Source organism: Camelina sativa, chromosome 4 (genome assembly GCF_030686135.1).
Source record: "Camelina sativa cultivar CO46 ecotype springtype chromosome 4, ASM3068613v1".
Lineage (NCBI taxonomy): Eukaryota > Viridiplantae > Streptophyta > Magnoliopsida > Brassicales > Brassicaceae > Camelina > Camelina sativa.
Genome location: NC_141883.1, coordinates 25,129,226 through 25,151,373, shown reverse-complemented (window position 1 = coordinate 25,151,373; position 22,148 = coordinate 25,129,226). Strand labels below are relative to the sequence as shown.

Genomic DNA, 22,148 nt, shown 5'->3' with positions numbered 1-22,148 from the left:
GGAGATGATTTTGGACTTTGCTTCTCAGAGCCAGGCATGGGTAATGGGCTACTAATCAGTGCCTCGTTAAATCTAACTCAAAGGCAAAATCCAATAAAGAAGAGGCAGCAATAAAATCTAGGCCTGATGATGGGTTGGCAGATTCTGAGATATCAGCAACGTGACTCAAAATGAGCTCAAGAAAGACTATGATACTAGAGAGTGTAGGCATTAATGCTTCATGTTCATAACAGAAACAAAGCTAGCTCATTTCAAATATGGAGTAAGCTATTTCTCTTCTCAGGGATCACATGGTATAAATATCTTCATTAAATCACCATATGGACATTGCGAAACTAGAAACTGCAGATTCGCTTATGATACACACACAAACACAGAGCAGGATAAGAGTAGCAAAACTCAATCCTTTATGATACCTTGTCAGTTAAAAATAATATTACTGAGTAGAGAGTATCCTTTCCTCAGTAAGGATGTTAAAGAAAACGAATCAGAATAAAGAGAAAGAAGAATGAAATCACTTATTAGAGAGTTTCTCAAGCTTCTCATCAGCATCCTTTAGCGCCCGCACAAGTTGCAATATACGGTACTTTTGCTTATCGTTTTCAATGGTCACTTCCTTCACCTAGTAGTAGAATAATCTATTAGTCAAAACTCCAAAACCAAACACATAAGGTAATGAGACAAATAATGTGAAGAGAAGAAGAAGAAGATCACCTTCCTCTGTTCTTGCATCACAGTGGCGTTAGCTTCTTCAAGCTTCGACTGAATTTGAGCAATTTCCTCAACAAGTTTAGCATCCGGAATGTCTGAAAAAAAAAAAGAGTATATTATATCACGTAACTCCTCAACCAATTGTTCCAGAGATTATTGGGAACAGTTTCTGAAAGAAACTGTCTTGGTCGACGCAACAGCAGCTTCAAGCTTTAGCCAATCGCTCCTACCAAAACAAAAAACATATATTATGAATATGAATGCAAGTGTTAATTTGTTCAGGTCATGGCATCATAATAATCATTGAATGAGAGTAAATAAATCCAAGATTTGGAAAATAAATAAGAACCCTAACTTTGAAACCAATGGATATGTGTTCGAATGATTGGATGATTAGAGAATTAAAAAAAAAAGACCATCGAACCTGTGCTTCAGTGGCTCTGTGAAAGAAGGGTTTCAAAGTCTCGGGAAGATGATGGTCCTCCATGGTTTTTCCTCTCTCAGTCTCAGCCGCCCGAGGCTTCAGGTCAAATTATAAAACCTCTCTTCCCTTATCAGTTTTTTTTGTTTTTTTTTTTGTTTTTTCTTTCCTTTTCTAACACAATAATGTTTTTTTATATTTGGGCCATGGAAGCTTTCCAAGTTCCAAGTTTTAGGCCGTTGCTAAAATTTCTTCTTCATATATCATATACTAAAATTTAAAAATCCACTAAATAAGATTGTGATCAATGGTTAAAAATTAGAAATCCAATAATAATATTTTATACATATATGTACCGTTTAGTTCTTCTACTTAAGAGTAAGACTGATGCACGTTAAAAAATAAAACTTGAACCGAATGTTTCAAATCTGTACACTTGGCTCAAAAACTAGGAACCATTTGCTAAAAACCTGCCTGAAGTTAACATATTTATCAAAGCTTCAATCATCTTCAGATTAGTTAGCTGAGCTACTTGGATCAAATCCTCTATTTGTTTCTGTTACAGAGGCAGAGAAGACAGGTTCAAGACTCTCGTTTATGCTCTTTGTTTGTCTCTTTACCCTTTGTGTCCTCTGAGGTGTATCTTCACCATTTGCTTCTTCCTTTGCTTTCTGAGAAACTCTAGATTTCGGAGTTGAAGCAGCTTTCCTCTGCAAATCACCGCACATAACCATATGCTTTTAGTAAATATACTTAAGCCAAAACTAATCAAGTTAGTACCAAGACAATGACCCTTAGCCGAACAACTGATGTTTAATTTGCAACTAGGCCTTGTATAGTGCATAGAACATGAACCTAACGAAATGGATACGGACTTGGTAATGAGAAAGTCAAATGAAAGAGTGAGTTTGTGACATGTATACCTTTTTATTACCGGATTTTGTCTTTTCCGGCTCTTCCAAAGGTTCCTGTCTGTTATCCTGTCGTTCAGCATCATCTAACTCTTCCAAAGTTGCATCTCCTTCAGCATCTATTCTGATACATTTAGTTGACTGTTTTTTCTTCTGCCTGTCCTTCACCTGGAAGACGTAATAAAGTTATGAGTGACAGAATTTAGGATCCTGAAATATTAGATGTAATAAGAATGTTGTCCCCCACCTGTAATGGTAGATTTCTCAATTTCTGCTCCATTTTTGCTGCCTCGGCATCATCCATTAGCAGCGATACCACATCCGCAGTTCCAAAAACATCATCACCCTGAACATGACCTCCTGTCATAACAAGCTGTTGAACTGTATTTTTCTGACTTGCCCTGTGCATAATTTTCTCTTCCACCGTCTCCTTGCATATGAGCCGATATACAGTAACCTGTAAGAGGGTTTCAAATAAGAAAAAGAGATCAGGCGACACAGAAAATAATCCCATTGGTAGATGCTTGTTCACGTGCTTGAAGTTTTGGTCATTATGAGATTAGAAGAAAAAAAGCAGAGAATGATCACTGACATCTTTTGTCTGACCAAGACGATGAGCTCTGTCCATAGCTTGTAAATCCAAGGTGGGGTTCCAATCACTTTCATAGAAAATGACAGTGTCTGCAGCCGTCAAGTTGATACCAAGTCCTCCAGCTCTGGTGCTCAGCAAGAATACAAAAATATCGCTCCTGCAACCATGCATGGGTTACACTTGTGCACAGAAAGCCTCACGGGAACATCAAAAGATAGGCTTGAGAAAGTTAAATCCTACCTACGCTGAAAATCCCTAACCATATCTCGGCGATCCATAATGGTGGACGATCCATCAAGCCTGAGGTATTTGTACTTTCTATAGTTCATGTAATCCTGCATAATTATTAGATCGAAAATGTAAAGCAAAGGTGTAGATATAGATACTTGTGATACATAAAAGCACAAATTCATTTGTACAGTTAGGTCATAGGCTTGCTTCTAGATATTACCTCAAGAATGTTCAGCATTTTTGTCATTTGTGCAAACAGAAGCACCCTGTGATTTCCAGCTCGAAGTCGCTTCAATAATATATCAAGTGTCTGTAGCTTCCCAGAGTCCTACGATCCAATTTTGTGATTAGAAAAGGGAGCTCATATTAAAGCCACTAAATATAAAAGGAAGCTTCAACAGAAAAAGAAACTACCGTGAGCAACTTTGCTGGGTCAAAACTTTGCATTGGAGGGCAAGAACCAAATATTCTATGCGTCAGTTGAAGCGCAGGCTGCACAACTGGAAGTTCTGAATCAAGTTCTTGGATTAAAGGATGTGGAAAGCTGTTCGGCTTCCTGGGTCCATTAGCTTCTGACGTTCGTGCAAAACCGATTAATAGTCTCTTAAGCCATGGTTGATGTAATTCTTCTGTAACTCTGTATGCAGAATTTCTGTCCGAGCAATGAATGCTTACCTGACACAAGCAAGTTCAAATAGCATGGTTGAGAAGACTTGGTAAGGAACTACCAAGGTTATGTCAGCAACTTAACAATTCAAAGAAATCATACCGGTGGAGCTCTGGCTTTTGGGATATAAGTATATGTAGAATGTAGGAGTTTGATATTTGAAAGAAGCCTATCCTGATGAGAGATCACTAGCGCTTCAAATGAAGGACGGGTAGGCCCTGTGCTTAGTCTCCTTTTCTGAAAATTAGTTTCCACTTTTGATGGCATCAGCAACATTCTTGTGACAGCTTTGGTTTTGAATCTCTCGATGTTATCGTCACTAAGATCATCATCCTTGGATTCTATAAGAGAGTTCACTAATTCATCCAAAAATTGCCGCTCCCATCTCAGTATAGAAAATAATAGCCTTTCCGCAACAGAACAAAGAGCAAGATATCCAACTTCTGATGGTGATAGATCTATCAAGCGAGAAAAGCCAAATGCTCCACTTCCACTAACCACTATATCAGCCCCATTATCAGATGGGAATATTGACCTAAAAATATACTCAGGTGAATATATATTAAAATGCTTCAGAAATGATTCTCTGGATATGCCACGCCCGACGGAAGAACAAAATGTTTCAGAATTTTGGAGCACCTCTTGGTGTAGTAGTTTAGGTATCTGAAAGAGAATGAAAATATTGAACCCAAAGGCAGGTCAGTGAAAGACTAGAGGATGTTCTTGACTTGATTTTTATATATATATATATAATGAATTGCACCTTGTATATTATCGGATTTTGACCACCAGAATAATGTACATCCTCTAGCTCACCGAAGGGATGAGGTAAAAGAGAATTGGAAATCACTCCAAAGTAGAGATACGAGGTCCCTTCATTCCTCTCAAACAACTCTGGATGGTTGCAAACCTGACATCAGAAACACAAACATGAAATAGCATAAGCCATACCAGAACAGCTGGATGTCTTCTCATGTACGTTGTTTAAGAGGTAAATACACCTTCATATTGTATAATGTATGAGAAAGCAGGACAAGACGTAAGACAAAAGCAGGGAAGTAAATCCGGCTAGACAAGAGAGCTTACCTTCCTAAGTTGAATGACAATATTCATTAGATTCAATACTTTCTTTTCATTAAATTGTCCACGGTTGCTATCAAACAACTCAGCCAGAGAAATTTTGTTCTTAATAGCCTGATAAAAAGCTTGTTGACGAGAACTGAGCTTGCAGTGAACTGTAACTTCCGTCTTTGTAGTTAGCTCAGAAACTACATCTTTTTTTACCCTTCGAAGCATGAACGGCTTCAATATCGCATGCTGTTAGGAAAAAGAAACAAATTGTGAGTGACTAAACAACTTTAAATGGTAAAAAGATGCATATGCAGCACAAATTTGAAGAACTCCTGGAGAACCAGGAATCGTTATAACTGGAAGTTTGGAATTAACAAACCCTTCTACTGCAAAGGAAGAGGCAGAAGATTGGCTGTTTGAAACCGAAAAAAAAACAAGAGCCCCAGGACGAGGAGTAACCATTGTTGGTTAACTAGGAAGCTTCTCGTTCATGACAGATGCAAATACATGAATGTCGTTATATAAAAATGAATGGTGTTTTCTTAAAAGTCTCAAGACGGAATCATGCACTGGAAATGAAAAGTCAAGCAAAACCCTACTCATGGAGCCTAGCTAAGAAGCAGACAGAAACTAAAAGAACTTGTCGTGTCCCCACAATAATGGTGCAATCAGAAAATGAAAACTCACCAGTCTGTTAAGCTGGTGCTCATTTAAAGTGCCTCCGTGTTCCGCATGATTCTCGATTCTGTTAATTAATTTGGATCATGTATCAGAAACAATTTCCTAGATTATTTCACAACATACTTTTGTATGACAATAAAGCAGACTAATAGTACAAACCCTTTTGAGAACCACTCATTAAATTGATCATGGCTGTCAAACAGCATTGGCATGATGAAATGCAGCAGGGCCCATAACTCTGCCATGTTATTCTGAATTGGAGTACCAGTCAGAAGCAATCGGTTCCGACAGTTGAAACTAAGAAGGGTTTTCCATCTTATACTGTCAAAAAAAGAAAAAGGAAATGGAACTTGCATAAGAATTTAGCATCTCAAGTGATGTACAAGGAATCTCACAATTGTAACATTCCCACGCATGGCACCATCAAGAACTAGGAATTCAAAAAAAAATTAAAAGTGATAAAAGAAAACCTTGAGAGCACAAGCAAACCTAATTTAACTTAATCCAGGGAAACGTACGAACCTGGTAGAACTTTTGATTGCTTGGGCCTCATCTAGCACCATATATTGCCACTTCACCCGGCGAAAATACTTTTCATCACTGATTAATAGCTGGTAGCTAGTAATTAATATATGAAAGCCAGCATCCCTGAAAAAAAAAAGGGGGGGGGGGAGTCAACAGAGAAACTTTAGAAAAGCGTAAAGATGATTCATTGATTGTGAAGCCTTTGAGAGAACCATCAGCTAAATAACGTGAATTCTCACAATAGAGATGGTTTCCTTTAGAGCGATAACATCTAATACTAGACATGGATAGTACAATACTAGCAGTACATATCACTTAGTGACTGAAACCCAACAACACTGCATGCTCTTCTGAAAATGCATAAATGACAAGGAGCCCTAGAACAGAAAGGTGATCCAAGTGGAAACAAACATTACACCTAATTACACGATATGCAAACAGGATTGAGATAGTCTACATGGAAAAGATACAAACTTTGTCACCTCAAAAATATCACATAGCCGTTACCTTCGGTACATACGCTTGGGATTGATTTTCTTTCTTAAAATTGTTCGTTCCTGTAATCCTCCCCAATATGGAAGTGTTTTCAAGTCAGGACAGAAACGACTGATTTCATCAGCCCAATTGTTTAGAACAGAGGCCGGGGCAACAACCAGAAATGGACCCCAAATGTTCTTTTCCTGTGTGAGAAGACTAATGAGTTTTAACACGACCAAATCACTACAAAAATAAAAGACCAACAACACTATTTACCTCAGCCAAATGTGCCAAGAACGCCATAGCTTGAATAGTCTTACCCAATCCCATTTCATCAGCAAGTATGCCATTCAAACCCTGTAGTATATCAAACAATAATCTTAGTGCATAGTGCATACCCGTACAGAAAGAGAATTCCTGAGGGAAAGAATTTCCTCCATTAAATCCCATGCAATAAAATAACATCTGTAAGTAGAGGTTGAGAGAACCTGCTCATAACAATTGACTAGCCACTGAAGGCCTTTCATTTGGTATTCTTTAAGGGTTCCTTTAAATAACTCTGGAGTCTGAACTGTTGATGTAACAGGCATTGTAGAACTGCAGAGTAGGGAGATTTAATTGGCTTGATACACTAAAATCTCAAAGAAAAAGTATGGAAATAACAAGAACACAAACTCACGGGTTATGCAGATCTATATTGCTCGAGCCACAAACTGATATGTCATTTGAAGGACCTTCCATTTCAGAAGTTTGCCGTAGCTTCATATACTCTGTGTCAAATGCATTTGTTATTTGCTTCTGCTTAGACACAGCATCTTGAGCAGCTCTCAGGACCTTTTCCTTCAGTTCAGCCTCTTCATGATCCTCCACCTCAGAAGGTCCTGAGGCTGAAGTTTCTGGGAGCTCTTCGTCAATCAGATTTTCATCTCCTATTGGCAAGGCTTCAGAAGGATTTGAATCGGTCTTGTTTTGCATGAAGTGACTGTAAAGCTCAGTCTGTTTAATAAGAAAATTGAGACTTTGTTGCTGCCTTTTTGCCTCTCGAAGCTCTTGTTCACGTTTAAAAGCGTCTGCAGCTTCCTTTTCTTGCTTTTTCCTCTCTTCTGCCTGTCAACATCGTCAAATTATTCCAAGTGCACCGTTCAAAAGAGCTCCAGATAAAGAATGACATTAAAAAAATTCCAAATCTACTACATAACTTCATCCATTTCTATAGTCAAGTTTACTTTCTCAGGTCCTTATTTACGAGAGAGGGCACAGAAACCCGTGCAAAAGCATGTATGATTACAAAAAAGTTGGCAGCAGAATCTGCAACCCGATCTAGTTGGCAGCCTGAAAGTGTACTATAACGTCAAAGGAGAATAGAAACTGTACCATCTGCTTGTCATATCGCTTCCAGAAAAGCAGCATGTCTCTCGATATCTTCCTGGTGCGTATCGGTGCAGTCCTTGGGATTTTGTATGATCTAGCCACCTTCATTCTCACCTGTGAACTCAAAGTAACATCAAATGAGAGACTACTCTAAAATGAAATGCAAGCGAATAGCCATGTAGAAAAGCAAATGTAATAAAAAAAACTAAAAATGAGCAGATAAAGCAATAACATGATAGCGGATTTCAATTACCTCTCTTTGGCAACCATCTGCAAACCTCTTAGCATCAATTGATTGTTTTCGATGAAAAGTAGTGAAAATTCTATGGTATTTTGGTATATCTCTTCTGACTATGTTGATCCAGAGTTTTCTAAATTTGTCCCTTTCTGCTTTCTCAATGACTGCAGGATCATTCTTCGCCTTCAGCTTCTTTGGTAGACTTCGTTTAACAATCTGAAGAAAGAATACATAAACGATGTAGGATCAAATAAATAAATAATGTTGCCAGAGCCGTGAAGGATACAAAATTATGAATATTTTTATAAAAACTACTGTCACGTGTTCCAAACCTCGTATGTATCCCCCTTCTCCAGAACCTTCACGTAATGGACCTGGAAAACACCACCCTCTGACAGAATTATCCGTGCAGTACTTCCAGCAGCTCCTTCTGGAATGGCAGAATCCATTGCAGCTTCTGACACCTTGAGGCTAAAATTTGGGGTGGAGTTTGAAGATGATAGGGCCTTCACTCTAGCTTGAAGAGATTCATATTGAGGTCGAGGCTCACCCATTCCATTACGGCTTCTGACTCCAGACCTTTTATCACTAGCCATAAGTTCTGCTAATGATCTCAGATCCAAAGTTCCTTTCAAGTAAAATTCTTCCACATGAATATCTGAAAAGCTTGGTAAATTCAATGATGCCACCAGCTTGTCATAACTTGGGGGGATTTTGTAGATGACACCACCACCAATGTCCAAATACGAAGGTTCATATGCTATTCTGCAAAATTCAACGTGTCAATATAGGAAACCAAACACGATTAGTTAAGTACACAGACTACACAGGGTTACACAGAGTTCCTTTCAACATACTTGGGGGTAATATCACAATCTTGGCAGCTTCCTCGCCTTTGTGGGATCACGTCAGCTGCAAAATTTGGAGAGGTGTCCATGTCATAGAATCTCCCATAGTGATCATTCCCTGGTTTCCTACCTCTGTAACTGCCTCCATTGCTTTTTAGCACCGGAACACCCATCAGATGCGTGGGAGTCCCTTGAGACTCCTTGGCCCTACTTTTGAATTTCTGAACATGCTCCCCAAGCATTGATCGGTAGTGCTCCTCAGTAACATGTCGATTGTAGAGGTCATCATCATCATCCTCTGCATCATCAGCTTCTGTCCACCGCTTCCTCTTCTTGGAGCTCACATTCATTCCCGATTTAGACCCATTGCTGTAGTTTGCCACTACCCCACCTTTGACCATTACCAACCATATAGACAGATCACACACACACAGAGATAAACGTCACTCAAAACAATCAACAGTTGGTGGCAAAAAGTTAATTCCATAAAACCAATTAAAAAAAGACTGTACCTTGAGTGCTTCTACTATCATCCTGGCTACTACTCCCATAATAATCAACTTCATCTTCAGGTTTCGGAATTCTGAACTTCCTCAACGGCTGCAAGAACCAGAAAATCCCATAGTTTAAACAAAAAGCTCACTGTAGAAAGAAACAAGGAGAAGCTATACAATTGCAAGATACCCAATCACCAAAACTACATTATTCATCACACTCACATGATCATCACCCAACAAGTACAACCCATGAAGAGGACAACACAGCCTAAAAATTTCAAGAAAAAAAATAAAAAATAGAGACCCAACAGACCTCGAGATCGAAGAGATTCGCGTAAGGCGAGTCCCTCGGTGGTCGTCTTGAAGGATCCATGAGAGACAAAAGAGAATGATACGGCGTTAAAATTTGGAGATTTTTAACCGTTAAAAGCTGCTGAGTAGTACGCAACTATTCGTCACAAGAAGAAAAAAAAAAGAGTTGGGTCTCGAAGAAGAACCCTAATCCCCAGTTTGATAGAGGAAGATGGAGAAAGGTTAAAGAAGAACATGCGCAAGTTAGTCGACACAGGCGGTACGGGAAGAAGTCCAGACTACTAACATACGCCATACAAATAAAAAGCTTCTTACCGTGCGCCCCTCCACAAAAATCATTTTTTTAATTATTTTTTCCTTAACCCCTCCGGTACCGGTCGATCCGATAACGACGGCTAAGTATCGTTTTGAAGAAACAAATAACTTGTGGGGGGGGGAAGAGAAAATATAAGAAGTTAAAGGGGCGAATTTAGAAATATTGAAAGTTCTTATTCGAGAAAACCCTAATTTGAGATTTGCCTCATCGTCTCTGGGAACTCCATCTCTGCCGTCTTAAGAAGATAATTCCAGTGAGAGAAGCGGCGGAGAGATTGAGAGATTTTTGCGACGATGGAGGAAAGCAAAAAGAACTATGACCTGACACCGCTAGTTGCGCCTAACCTCGACAGACACTTGGTGTTTCCGATACTCGAGTTCCTCCAAGAGCATCAGCTTTACCCTGAGGAGCAGATCCTCAAGTTTAAGATCGAGCTTTTGAGCAAGACGAACATGGTTGATTACGCTATGGATATTCACAAGAGTCTCTACCATAGTGAAGACGCTCCTCAAGGTATTCCTCTCTGCAAATATCTGTGAATTTGCGTTTTTTTTTTTGACTATGTGTTGTTTGTTTGATGATGAATGTGGGAATTTTATGGTGGTAGACATGGTGGAGAGAAGAGCAGAGGTCGTGGCAAGGCTCAAATCTTTGGAGGAGGCAGCTGCACCTCTTGTGTCTTTTCTTTTGAACCCTAGTGCCGTGCAGGAGCTAAGAGCTGACAAGCAGTACAATCTCCAGATGCTCAAGGAACGCTACCAGGTTGTGTGATTTGGATGATAAAGTTGTCTCTAATTTTGTAAAATGTTATCCAGATTTGCATTTGTTTTGGTATTGAGGAACGCTAATCTTATATGGCATGTTGTCTTTATCAGATTGGTCCAGACCAGATTGAGGCTTTGTATCAATACGCCAAGTTTCAGTTTGAATGTGGGAACTATTCTGGTGCTGCTGATTATCTTTACCAGTACAGAACCCTTTGCTCTAACCTTGAGAGAAGTTTGAGTGCCTTGTGGGGAAAGCTCGCATCTGAAATATTGATGCAAAACTGGGACATTGCTCTTGAAGAGCTTAACCGTCTCAAAGAGATTATTGACTCAAAGGTTTGTGTTTTAAACTTCTTCCAGCTTGTGACCTTTGAAATCACTATAGACGTGAGTATATATGCTCACTAGCATTTTGTTTTCAGAGTTTTGCATCACCATTAAACCAAGTGCAGAACAGGATTTGGTTGATGCATTGGGGTCTCTACATCTTTTTTAACCATGATAATGGAAGGACACAGATCATTGATCTTTTTAACCAAGACAAGTAAGTTTAAACCTCTATGTTATCTTCTGCATGTCATAGATATATACCTTGCATCCCCCTCTATTTCCATACCTTTTAAGATAAGCTTGATCCAGATGTGATGAATTATGCATAGGCGGTATTTGTGTGTGAAACAGTGTTTAGAGTTAAATTCAGTCCTAATGTGCTAACAAGTGATTAGTAGTCACTAGTTGGAGAGTCTTCGCTTTCTTTTTTATCCAGACCTCTTCTTAGGATTGTGCTTTGTGTATGGGCATTTGCTGAGTATAAAATCACTTTGTTTTCCATGCTGCAGTTCTCTATACTAATTTGATTTGCTTTTTCAGGTACCTGAATGCCATACAAACTAGTGCTCCACACTTGCTGCGTTACTTGGCAACTGCTTTCATTGTCAACAAAAGGAGAAGACCTCAACTGAAAGAGTTCATTAAGGTCATTCAGCAAGAGCACTACTCCTACAAAGATCCTATTATCGAGTTCCTGGCATGTGTGTTTGTCAATTATGATTTTGATGGGGCTCAAAAGAAGATGAAAGAGTGTGAAGAGGTAACTCATCTCACATGTACATTTATTTTTGTTTGTGCAGAACTGTACAATAAACACTCTTGACATTTGAATATGATGTAGGTCATTGTGAATGATCCATTCCTTGGCAAGCGAGTTGAGGATGGAAACTTTTCAACAGTACCACTGAGAGATGAGTTTCTTGAAAATGCCCGTTTATTTATCTTTGAAACCTATTGCAAAATTCATCAAAGGATTGACATGGGGTAAGTTCTCACATTCGATTAATTGTTTATGATTCCACATAACTCTGCTCTCAGGATTACTCAATTTTTAAAACATTTTCTATTCCTTCCTTATTGTTCTCCACGCATCAAAATCTTATGCCATATCCAACTATTTAAGTTAAGTGGAACTGTTGCGGTCTTGTGGTTTTAACTTTGTATTCATATCGAGTCTATTATGGCCTTGTCAGGGTGCTTGCTGAAAAATTGAATCTGAACTATGAGGAGGCCGAGAGATGGATTGTGAACCTAATCCGCACCTCAAAGCTTGATGCCAAGATTGATTCTGAGTCAGGAACTGTAATCATGGAGCCTACTCAGCCCAACGTGTAAGAAGACACAGCTTTATACTTTTAAATTATTACATCATTCTTATCCTCATCCAGTAAGTCTGAAATTTCTACAATGTAATCTCGTTTCCACTTTATGCAGGCATGAGCAGTTGATAAACCACACCAAAGGCTTATCAGGACGGACTTACAAGTTAGTGAATCAGCTCTTGGAACACACACAGGCGCAAGCTACTCGCTAATCAAAATTTTGCTGTGGGAAACTTTCCTTGATAAAACCTAGCTTTGCTTAACTGGAATCATTTTCCTTTATCTTGCTCTGAATTCACCTTTTACTTTGAAAAAGTTTATTATGGAGTTGTTCTATTTGTTGACCAAAAAAAGGGAGTTATTCTATTTGAAATGTTGAATCCATACGTTGGAAAATTTACCAACATATGAGCCCTTCTTAACCTTTTGAAGAGTGAATCAAAGCGTTTAAAGGTTTTTTGTCTCGTGATGAAGCCTACATAAGTTTCAGCCTTATATTGAGCATATCTATTTCACTTCAGAGTAAGAAAAAACAAACCTATAGAATATTTCACTTCGCTTAAGAGTATAAACAATCATATAGGCTCATACCATATGTCGCCACAAGTAAGAATAACAAAATTTTAGACTATGACACTGGTAACATGTCACAAACAAGTATATCAACTCGTAAAAGTATAAAATTACACCCGGAATCCAAGACACCAGAGCCATTAAAAGAGAGAAGAACTCCATTTTTATAATCTAACCTATGAGAAGTCCCTTCAATATGAAGGACTAGCAGATGGTTTCAATTTCTTTGGAGGTGGGTTTCCTCCAGAGAGCACCACATATGAATAGAAACACAACATGCAAGCACTGCAGTGAAAAAGACATGAACACACGGTTACATGAATCCACTAAAGATCATCAGTCTGTTGTAGATCACAAAAAGTGTTTTTTACCTGACGACAGCAAAAAGCCCAGCCGGAACCAGCTTCTTGGTCTGCAAAAGTACAACATTGAACAGGTGAATTCAAGAAAGCAAAAGTAAACAGTCAGCAAGATCACAAAGATGATAAAATACCATAGAATAAGCTGTGAAGTTCTTCCAGAAGACGACAGCTGACAGCACTGCAATATAAGGGTTTGGAAGAATGAGTAAGCACAAAAGCTTTTATGGATAAACAGAAACATTTTGATAGACATTCATGTGATGGATAAACAGAAACATTTTGATAGACATTCATGTGCTCTTGATTCACAGATGACCACTTCTAGGATTACACAGTATAATTATATGGATTTTCATATATCCACTTATCAATTGTAAGTTATCAGTGATGACTTGATGAAATGGAATTACAGATAGAATGTAGTGATTACAAAATCACCAGTTAAATATTTCTGTAGAGTGTAGACAGTAAATGAAGATTCTTACCTGCTTGTCCTAGTATATAAGGAAAACTAGATTTTCCCTGTCGCCAAATCTTTAAGCTCAATGTACTAAGGGCTAGAAGGCCACCACCATAGAGGACACCAGTAGTTAAACTAATAAGATTTCGTGAAAACGCAAACCCAAGAAGCCCTCCACTTATAACGAGACCACCTAAATTAATTATCATTAATGAAGCGGAATTAACACAAAGGCAGCTACCCTGCAAATACATACTCTCTCATATGGGAAATGATAGACTTGAAATGTTAAGAAACAAAACTTAAAAAAATGCTAAGATTTGAAACTAAGTTTGTGAAGCACAAGGTAGTACCATAAGGAATGCCAAAACAGAAGTCGTGGATCTTTGCTGCTCGAATTGGTTGTGCAGCAACATGTTCCTCTACTGGCTCTGTGATAATATCTTTACTGGTGGCAGTTTCATCCACTGTAGAAAAAGGTGTCGATGTTTTCTCCACAATAGGCTTTGAAACCTCAGCTGCATAGCTAAGAGACGCTGGTGTTTCTGAGCTATTCCCATCAACGCTTCTAACTACAAAAGACTGCACCATTCTAAAGCGAATTAGCCACTAGTGGTGACATCATCAGTCCCAGATGATTCTTAGCACATATACAGACAACAAAAAAAAAACTGGATATGATTGTTTCAAGCTATTCCCAATACTCAAATCAGAAAATGTAAAATAATTTTATTACACAAACTAAAAATCATATAACATTCCCTACCAATCTAGCCAAAGAAGCGGGTTTCAATTCAAGTCCAAAGAAGAGCAAAAAAAAAAACTAATGTCGAGTACAGCCAAAATCAAATCAAAGTTCATATTTTTATTACAGTAACCAGGGAAGTAAAACAAATAGAGAGTATTGGGCATTAACGTAACCAAAACGAGATGAAAAAAAGATATGTCTTTTTCGCGATATCTGAAAAGTTTACCTGGGGACGAAACGATCGGCTCTGGAAATGAAATTGGCGATTGGTGGAGGATGAGAAACAAGCGAGCTGGGAGATTTGCGTAGCCATCGTCGAGATCTGAGACTGATAAAATTGAAGTGAAAAGTCAAAGGGGAAAGAAATGGAGACTCGAATATGAGGGGAATGGAGCGTGGTCAGCACAAGAGAGATGGAGTGGTTTGATTTTTTTTTTTTTTTTTATGATCCAGCCGGCGCTAAGGACTCGATGCTGATCGGACAATCCTGACCGTCCCCGTTCGTTGGATTTTGAAGTTGTTGAGTCAAAATGTTGGCACGCATATGATAATTTCGGTTTAGTTGGTTTAAGCTTTGACTTTTGGTGTTTTCGCATTAAGGTTAACTTGGCTTTTGGGAGATGAAGAAGAACCGAATCCATTTTAACTTTCCGGTTTTAGTTGGTTTAAGCTTCGATTTCTTTTACGTGGGCTCAGATTTGTCTCAGGATCTTTGTTGGGCTCAATTCGTTTGAGGCCCATTATTATTTGTTGTAAACTTGTAATAGACGTCGCGTAAATATCGGAGAGAAAAAAGGGAAAGATTTGTCCGCAGCGCACATGCAACAAATCGTACGGTGCGACGACTCGAGAGTCATGTCGACAATGAAAGTCTTCTTTTCATTGCCTTAACGACCACGTAGCAGTATTAACCACAATGTACAACAAAGCTTAATTAAAGACAGAGCCGGCGCCAAAGCTTTATTTTCTATTTGACCGTTAGGAATTTACATACGAACCACTAAACCAAAAATGAGGAAGAATAATTAGGTACACACATAAACCAAAAGGATGTGTATTTTTTCTTATATAGAAGAAAATATCAAAATAATGTACGTTCGCTTGTAAAGAAGATTGTTATAACGTTGGAAACATCTTAACCTCAAGTCAAGTCCATCAACAAGACGGAATCTCTCTAATTCTGTCGCCTAACTTAATTGGAACTCTACGAATAATTTTCTTCGGTTTAAATATCACATGCACACAACACACAACACGTCCCTTCATGACCGTATATCCCATTGTCGTTTAGTACCCAACTCAGGCATGTATATGGTCTAAATTTTTTCACATATTTTTCGTACTGATTTTCTAACCTACAATGCCGTAAGTAGCTATCAAAGTTTTGGGTTGAATAAATAATTTGGTCTAAATCTTAAGAGTGTAATTTGATACGTTTATGTTTTTAACTAAATACATATACATGAGAAGTGTAATTTTACATAACTGTATACTGATAAGTCTTTGATTCGATTGGACAAGTAAAGAAACTCATATGCATGTAGTATGTATAGGTGCCTTATAAGTGAGATGAAATTATATATAGACACTATTTCAATCCCAGTTCACTAAATATTCTAGAAACCACCTTTAAATACCATCAAAATTAGTTTATAGTTCTGGAAATATCAATACTCTTTTTTAACAAAAAAAAAAATATATATATATATATATATATATATATATCAATACTCTGGAAAATTCTATAATATTTACACATAATTTAGGTTCACGAATGGTTTCTAAAATTTAGTTAAATGTTATTTTATTTACAACTACTGCCACATTAAAATTTTAGATGCTTTTTATAAATCTATTTGTTTTCGTGTTTCTAGAATTTTAGAATTTTTAAAATCACAATAATATATATAGTTTTTTTGGATGTGACTTGTCGTCATACATTATTAATATTTCGATTAATGAATTCCTTGATTACAATTTTTATGGCTAAATCTTTAGGTGGATAATATTTTGTTTTTTAACTTTACATTTTTTTTGAGAGTTTTTCGGAGATCGAACGTGTAGATTAAAATGACTTCAGTGTGTGACGTGTATCGGGGATCGAACGTGTAGATAGATACTAGATAGCTCCAACATTAACAACCATTGTGAACGCAAGTAATGTCTTCGGATCTAAAACTTATTAATGGTCCACGATTATGATCAACGTCTTAAATTACACTCCAATATACTACCCAAAAACTCATTTAAATTTGAGTATTACTTAGCATAGATACAAAAAAGGGAACGAATATTTTTGTTTGGGCGATTTTTCCCATTAAAAACACTAGTCTCTCGACTCTCTCGAACTAGTTTTTTTTAGGTTTGTTAGCAAATTAGTACATTTTGGAAACTTAATTGAAAAATTAATACATTTACTATTTAAAATTGGAAAAATAGGGTGTTGTGTAGTAGAGAGTTTGTGAGATAGAGAGAAATGATGGGGCATAGGTTTTGTGAGAAAATTACAAAAATGGGTATGTGTGTGGGTAAGAAATAAAGCTTTTTTTTCCTCCAACCATAATTATTCAAATAATTGTTAATATAATCTATTTTTAGAAAACTTCATAGATACAAAAAAATACATTTTTTTTTTACAATATGATATGAATTTTATTTAATAATTTTTAAATATATTATATAAATATTTTGTATCCGTACACCTTAGTATGTGTATAGATGTCTATACACATTATTATGTGTACATATGTCTGTACACATTATTAACTTTACAGATATAATTTGTATAAAAACATTGCAGTATAAGCATATGTACAGACATTTGAAGCCCTAAGAATTAAATAAATTTCATCTGTACACTTAATAATGTGTACAGACATCTCTACACTTAATAATGTGTATTGACATTTGTAATGTACTGACATCTGTACACATAATAGTGTGTACAGACATCTGTACACTTAATTAGGTGTACGGATCTAAAATTTGAAAAAAATATTTAATATTATCAAATAAAATCACCAAACAAAATGCATATCCAATTATAAAGAAAAAAACATATAATTTTTTTTTTCTATAAAAATTTAGAATTTTATTTTAATTAGTCAGCATTTTTATTTTTAGATTATATAGAACATATAATAAAAAAGAAAAAAATTAAAAAGAAAATAAAAATAAAAGATTCAATGGCATGTGTTGTAAATATTAAATGTTGATGAGGGTTGGAAAGACTTGTGAACAGTAGAAAACAGTAAAAATTGTGGAATTGCTAATTATAAATAGTGATTGTACTACTTTTATAATTATGTTTTGAAAACTGTCTATTTTTTTCTTTTGATAACGGAAAGCTACTTGTGTAGAAAACTCATATTATTAAGACTTTTCAAAGCATAGATTTTGATTTGACGACTTAACTTGGTTTCATTCATTGACTGACTTGAACCCCAGGCTTCGCCGGTTCGCCCTATAAATTAGGCGGTAAATGGTACGATTTTAAACATATAAAATTTCACAGTATCATAGAAAAATCATGAAAATGTCTGAATCAAGGATCTTTGCCTCACCACCAATGTTGATGATTCTTCTCAGCCTTGTAATAGCTTCCTTCTTCAGCACCACAGGTTCAATCTTCTTTTAAGCTACTCTAACATCTCGTAATTACTTTCCATGTACAGAAACTGATTCAATTTATTTTTTACTAATTAATGATTCTTATTTTGGATAATGAAGCTGGACAAATCGGAGTATGCTACGGGATGCTAGGTAAACCCTTTCCAAGTCCATCGGAAGTTGTGGCTCTTTACAAGCAACAGAACATCCAGAGGATGCGTATCTACGGGCCTGACCAAGCCACTCTTGAGGCTCTCCGTGGCTCTAACATCGAGCTCATCCTCGATCTTCCCACTTCAAATCTTTCACGTATGGCCAACCAAACGGAGGCCGACAAGTGAGTCCAAGAAAACGTTCAGCGCTACATTGACGGTGTCAGATTCCGGTACATCAACGTCGGAAATGAGGTGAACCTCTCATATGGGCGATTTCTCTTACCAGCAATGCAGAACATCGAGAAAGCACTATCTGGAGCAGGGATTGGAGTCAAGGTCTCAACGTCTATAGCCACCGACGTCACCACAGACACGACTCCTCCGTCTCATGGAAAGTTCAAGGATGAGTATAGCTTTCTTAAACCAGTGATAGAGTTCTTGGCGAGCAAGCAATCTCCCCTGCTCGCGAATATTTACCCTTACATCGCCTACATAAGTAACAAGGACAACATCCATCTAGACTTCGCTTTGTTCACCTCCCAGTCTACTGTGTTCACTGACGGAAATTTGCCATACCAAAACCTCTTCGACGCAAGTCTAGACTCTGTTTATGCGGCATTGGAGAAATCGGGAGGCGGATCGATGGAAGTCGTGGTGTCTGAGAGCGGTTGGCCCACGGAGGGAGGAGACGAGGCCAGTGTCGAAAACGCGAAAACTTATGTTAACAATTTGATACAACATGTGAAGAATGGAACACCGAAAAGGCCAGGTAAAGCTATAGAGACTTATATATTCGCTATGTTCGACGAGAATCAGAAGGATGGTGACTATGAGAAGTTTTGGGGACTGTATCATCCGGATCAACAGCCTAAGTATGAAGTTAGTTTCAACTAATCCTTGCAAAGACTTCTTGAAGAAGAAAGGGGGTCACCGGGTCAGAGACTTGTGGGCTCTCTTTTTTTGTAAGGGTAAACTTTTTGTAACAATAAGGAATAATGAGCCATGACTATGTATTCCATCGCTTTAAACATACAATACGAAATCAATTTTAAAATTGATGAGGTCAATATGAAATTTGTTGGTTCATCATCGTAAGAAAGTTTTTATAACTGAAGAAATTTTGGATATCCTTATAATGTACTTTAACCATCGAAATACATTATCTGATCCAAACATGTATTTAGTGTTGTGCTTACATCTAATAACAGTTCTGATAATTTAAATCCGGTACAGATAGGGACCGACACATACGCATGAACATAGCCATCAAGTCCATCACCAACACTATACCAAAAGCCATCATCACCAACATTATACCCAAAAAATAAAAGCCATCACCATTGGTTTATTTTTGTCGTCCAACTGGACGAGAATTTTCTTTGGCTATTAGTATCACTAAACAACACACATCCCTTCATGATGATAGTGATCTTAGGTCTATAGTTCCAAACTCAATCTTGTGGTTTGAGTTTTATACCTATTTAACCATTTTTGTTTTCTTATATTGATTCTCTAGGCAGCTATGAGATAACTACGACTTGATAGTTGAAACTGAGAATACATATATTGTATCTCACACATGCAGAATAATATTAATTATTTAAAACGACGAAGGCAATTATGTATATAGGAATATTCGCTTTAGTTCTGTTGGGTTGTAAACGGTTTAGGAAAACAGTGTTACAATTAGTGTAATCATACTTGTAAATTGTATCCAAGGGAATTAAAGTAATATACAAGAGACATATAATTTCAATAAGTTTTGATTTGGAAGTCTATGAGAAATTAAGTATGATATATATCATTTTGATTCAATTATATATTGTCGGTTCTATCGTGAGATTTGGTTCAAGAATGTTAGGAATCATGCACACATGACACATCGTAGGTTAAAATACAATAAGTAACATAAGTCATTTCGCCATAATTGATGTTGGCCATTTCGTTTAATGACGTAACGATACCATAGGCAATAATGGGTCCACGATCGACGTGTGATTAACGGCTTGTACCATGATTCCAAAATGCGAGTCCTCATCGCATTTAATCTTAAGACTTTATGGAGGTGTGTAGGGTTCAACTATTCTGAATTTTTCTCTATCTTCTAAACTATATATATTAATGGATTGTTAACAGAATAACAGAGTTCTTAAATTGGTCTGAAAGATTAGTGATTTGTAATTTCGATATCTTAAGAGAGTCTGATCGGGCCTATTATTCAAAAATAAGTCATAGTATTCATTAATTATTTGAGATTTGGGTATTTGATTTTGGGGCTGCCGAGGATTCGTTACAATTAAGATGAAGATTTTAGTGTCGAGCTAGTTAGGCCTATTGAAAGCTACGTGTATAGAAAACTCACATTCTTAGACTTTTCAAAGGACAATGCCAATATATTTTTAAAAGATATTCATGAACGGTTGATTTAATGAATAACATTCCAAAAGTAGTAAATAGTGACGACTTTAGTTTGCTTCATTTCATTGACTTGAATCCCTCCATTACCTCTATAAATTGGGCGCAAAATGCTACGATTTTAAATACACATAAAGTTGCAAGCATAAAAATAATCATTCTCTTAACATCATCTTTATAAGTTGTTATTTCATGAAGATGTGTAATGGATCGAGTCTCGTAGCCTCACTACCACTGTTGCTGCTGCTTCTCAGCTTCATAATGGCTTCCTTCTTCGACACCGCAGGTACAACATAATTTTCTTTTAATTCACTGATTTTTTTCTTTTTTTTTTGGACAAAATTTTACTGATTATTATAACATTACTCTCTTTGATTATATTTTGTTTTCAGAATTATATTAAAATGATTTATTATTTTTTCACTAATGATTCTTAATTTGCAAATGAAGTTGGGCAAATCGGAGTGTGCTACGGGAGAAATGGAAACAACTTGCGACCTGCGTCAGAAGTCGTAGGGCTTTACCAACAACGGAACATCAGGCGGATGCGGCTCTACGGCCCTAACCAGGAGGCTCTCAACGCTCTCCGCGGCTCCAGCCTCGACCTCCTGCTAGATGTTCCAAATTCTGATCTCCAACTTGTTGCCTCCAGCCAAGCTGCAGCCGACACGTGGGTTCGCAACAACGTCCGCAACTATAACAATGTCAGATTCCGCTACATCTCGGTCGGGAACGAGGTTCAGCCCTCGGAGCCAGCTGCTAGGTTTGTCCTCCCCGCGATGCAGAACATCGAAAGAGCGGTTTCAGGCCTCGGGATCAAGGTCTCGACAGCTGTAGACACCAGAGGCATTTCCGGGTTTCCTCCGTCAAGTGGGACCTTCACGCCAGAATTTAGGAACTTTATCGCACCGGTGATAAGTTTCTTGGTAAGCAAGCAATCTCCTCTGTTCGTTAATATCTATCCTTACTTCAGCTACACACAAAACATGAGAGACATCCGTTTAGACTACACTCTGTTCACCGCACCTTCCACTGTAGTCACTGACGGACAAAACCAATACCGAAACCTCTTCCACGCAATCTTAGACACCGTTTACGCATCATTAGAAAAAGCTGGAGGCGGATCGTTGGAAATTGTGGTGTCCGAGAGCGGTTGGCCGACCGCGGGAGGAGCAGCGGCGAATGTCGAGAATGCAAGGACTTATGTGAACAATTTGATTCAAACTGTGAAGAGTGGATCTCCGAGGAGGCCAGGGAAAGCAATAGAGACTTACATATTTGCTTTGTACGATGAGAATTTGAAGCAGGGTCCCGAGATTGAAAAGTTTTGGGGACTGTTTCTTCCGAACCTACAGCCTAAGTATAGTGTCAATTTCAACTAATAATCCTGAACACATTACGATGAAGTGGTGTGAGATAAATGGTTTGTATTGTAAAGGTTTCCAAAAAGTGGGAACTTGTTGTAATATCAAGGAATAATGAGACAAGAAAAATAATAAAATAAACATTAATAATTCCCTTAGGACAAGCATAGCATG

The 22,148-nt window shown here is 37.5% G+C and overlaps 4 protein-coding genes, 1 long non-coding RNA gene and 1 pseudogene across 8 annotated transcripts; 3 read left to right on the top strand and 3 right to left on the bottom strand.

Annotated features, from left to right (window-relative positions):
• Positions 1 to 291: 291 nt before the first annotated feature.
• On the bottom strand, positions 292 to 1,370 carry LOC104781636 (uncharacterized). Of its 2 annotated transcripts, none has more exons than XR_015597116.1 (3): positions 1,067 to 1,370; positions 715 to 937; positions 292 to 622 (listed from the first exon to the last, which is right to left on the bottom strand). It is a non-coding gene; the product is annotated as an uncharacterized LOC104781636 (long non-coding RNA). The 2 variants fall into 2 exon arrangements; XR_766926.3 differs by having other exon boundaries at positions 1,136 to 1,370.
• Positions 1,371 to 1,430: 60 nt separating this feature from the next.
• Positions 1,431 to 9,970, bottom strand: LOC104784122 (chromatin-remodeling ATPase INO80). The gene is made up of 23 exons (XM_087510681.1): positions 9,555 to 9,970; positions 9,257 to 9,344; positions 8,754 to 9,135; positions 8,229 to 8,661; positions 7,912 to 8,112; positions 7,662 to 7,772; positions 6,967 to 7,394; positions 6,776 to 6,884; positions 6,564 to 6,644; positions 6,318 to 6,490; positions 5,808 to 5,933; positions 5,445 to 5,606; positions 5,292 to 5,349; positions 4,620 to 4,850; positions 4,297 to 4,443; positions 3,636 to 4,196; positions 3,281 to 3,541; positions 3,087 to 3,194; positions 2,876 to 2,970; positions 2,636 to 2,792; positions 2,291 to 2,500; positions 2,056 to 2,211; positions 1,431 to 1,842 (listed from the first exon to the last, which is right to left on the bottom strand). The coding sequence occupies exons 1-23, from the start codon at positions 9,612 to 9,614 to the stop codon at positions 1,648 to 1,650; spliced, it is 4,533 nt and encodes a 1,510-aa protein (XP_087366807.1). The 5' UTR covers positions 9,615 to 9,970; the 3' UTR covers positions 1,431 to 1,647.
• Positions 9,906 to 12,694, top strand: LOC104781634 (eukaryotic translation initiation factor 3 subunit E). The gene is made up of 8 exons (XM_010506352.3): positions 9,906 to 10,382; positions 10,477 to 10,631; positions 10,745 to 10,972; positions 11,059 to 11,180; positions 11,507 to 11,726; positions 11,808 to 11,950; positions 12,160 to 12,297; positions 12,401 to 12,694. Exons 1-8 carry the CDS (start codon positions 10,163 to 10,165, stop codon positions 12,498 to 12,500), a joined length of 1,326 nt encoding a protein of 441 aa, XP_010504654.1. The 5' UTR covers positions 9,906 to 10,162; the 3' UTR covers positions 12,501 to 12,694.
• Positions 12,695 to 12,811: 117 nt separating this feature from the next.
• On the bottom strand, positions 12,812 to 14,971 carry LOC104781632 (protein FATTY ACID EXPORT 1, chloroplastic). Of its 2 annotated transcripts, none has more exons than XM_010506351.3 (6): positions 14,658 to 14,971; positions 14,037 to 14,265; positions 13,709 to 13,876; positions 13,355 to 13,401; positions 13,233 to 13,273; positions 12,812 to 13,146 (listed from the first exon to the last, which is right to left on the bottom strand). In XM_010506351.3, exons 1-6 carry the CDS (start codon positions 14,742 to 14,744, stop codon positions 13,053 to 13,055), a joined length of 666 nt encoding a protein of 221 aa, XP_010504653.1. In that variant the 5' UTR covers positions 14,745 to 14,971; the 3' UTR covers positions 12,812 to 13,052. The 2 variants fall into 2 exon arrangements, with proteins under 2 accessions (XP_010504653.1, XP_087366809.1); XM_087510683.1 differs by having other exon boundaries at positions 13,709 to 13,925; positions 14,658 to 14,914.
• Positions 14,972 to 18,176: 3,205 nt separating this feature from the next.
• Positions 18,177 to 19,249, top strand: LOC104781631 (glucan endo-1,3-beta-glucosidase, acidic isoform pseudogene; annotated as a pseudogene). The gene has a single exon (XR_015597115.1). The product of XR_015597115.1 is annotated as a glucan endo-1,3-beta-glucosidase, acidic isoform pseudogene (transcript).
• Positions 19,250 to 20,617: 1,368 nt separating this feature from the next.
• LOC104781630 (putative glucan endo-1,3-beta-glucosidase BG3) lies at positions 20,618 to 22,124 on the top strand. The gene is made up of 2 exons (XM_010506350.3): positions 20,618 to 20,896; positions 21,061 to 22,124. Exons 1-2 carry the CDS (start codon positions 20,803 to 20,805, stop codon positions 21,990 to 21,992), a joined length of 1,026 nt encoding a protein of 341 aa, XP_010504652.2. The 5' UTR covers positions 20,618 to 20,802; the 3' UTR covers positions 21,993 to 22,124.
• Positions 22,125 to 22,148: the final 24 nt, after the last annotated feature.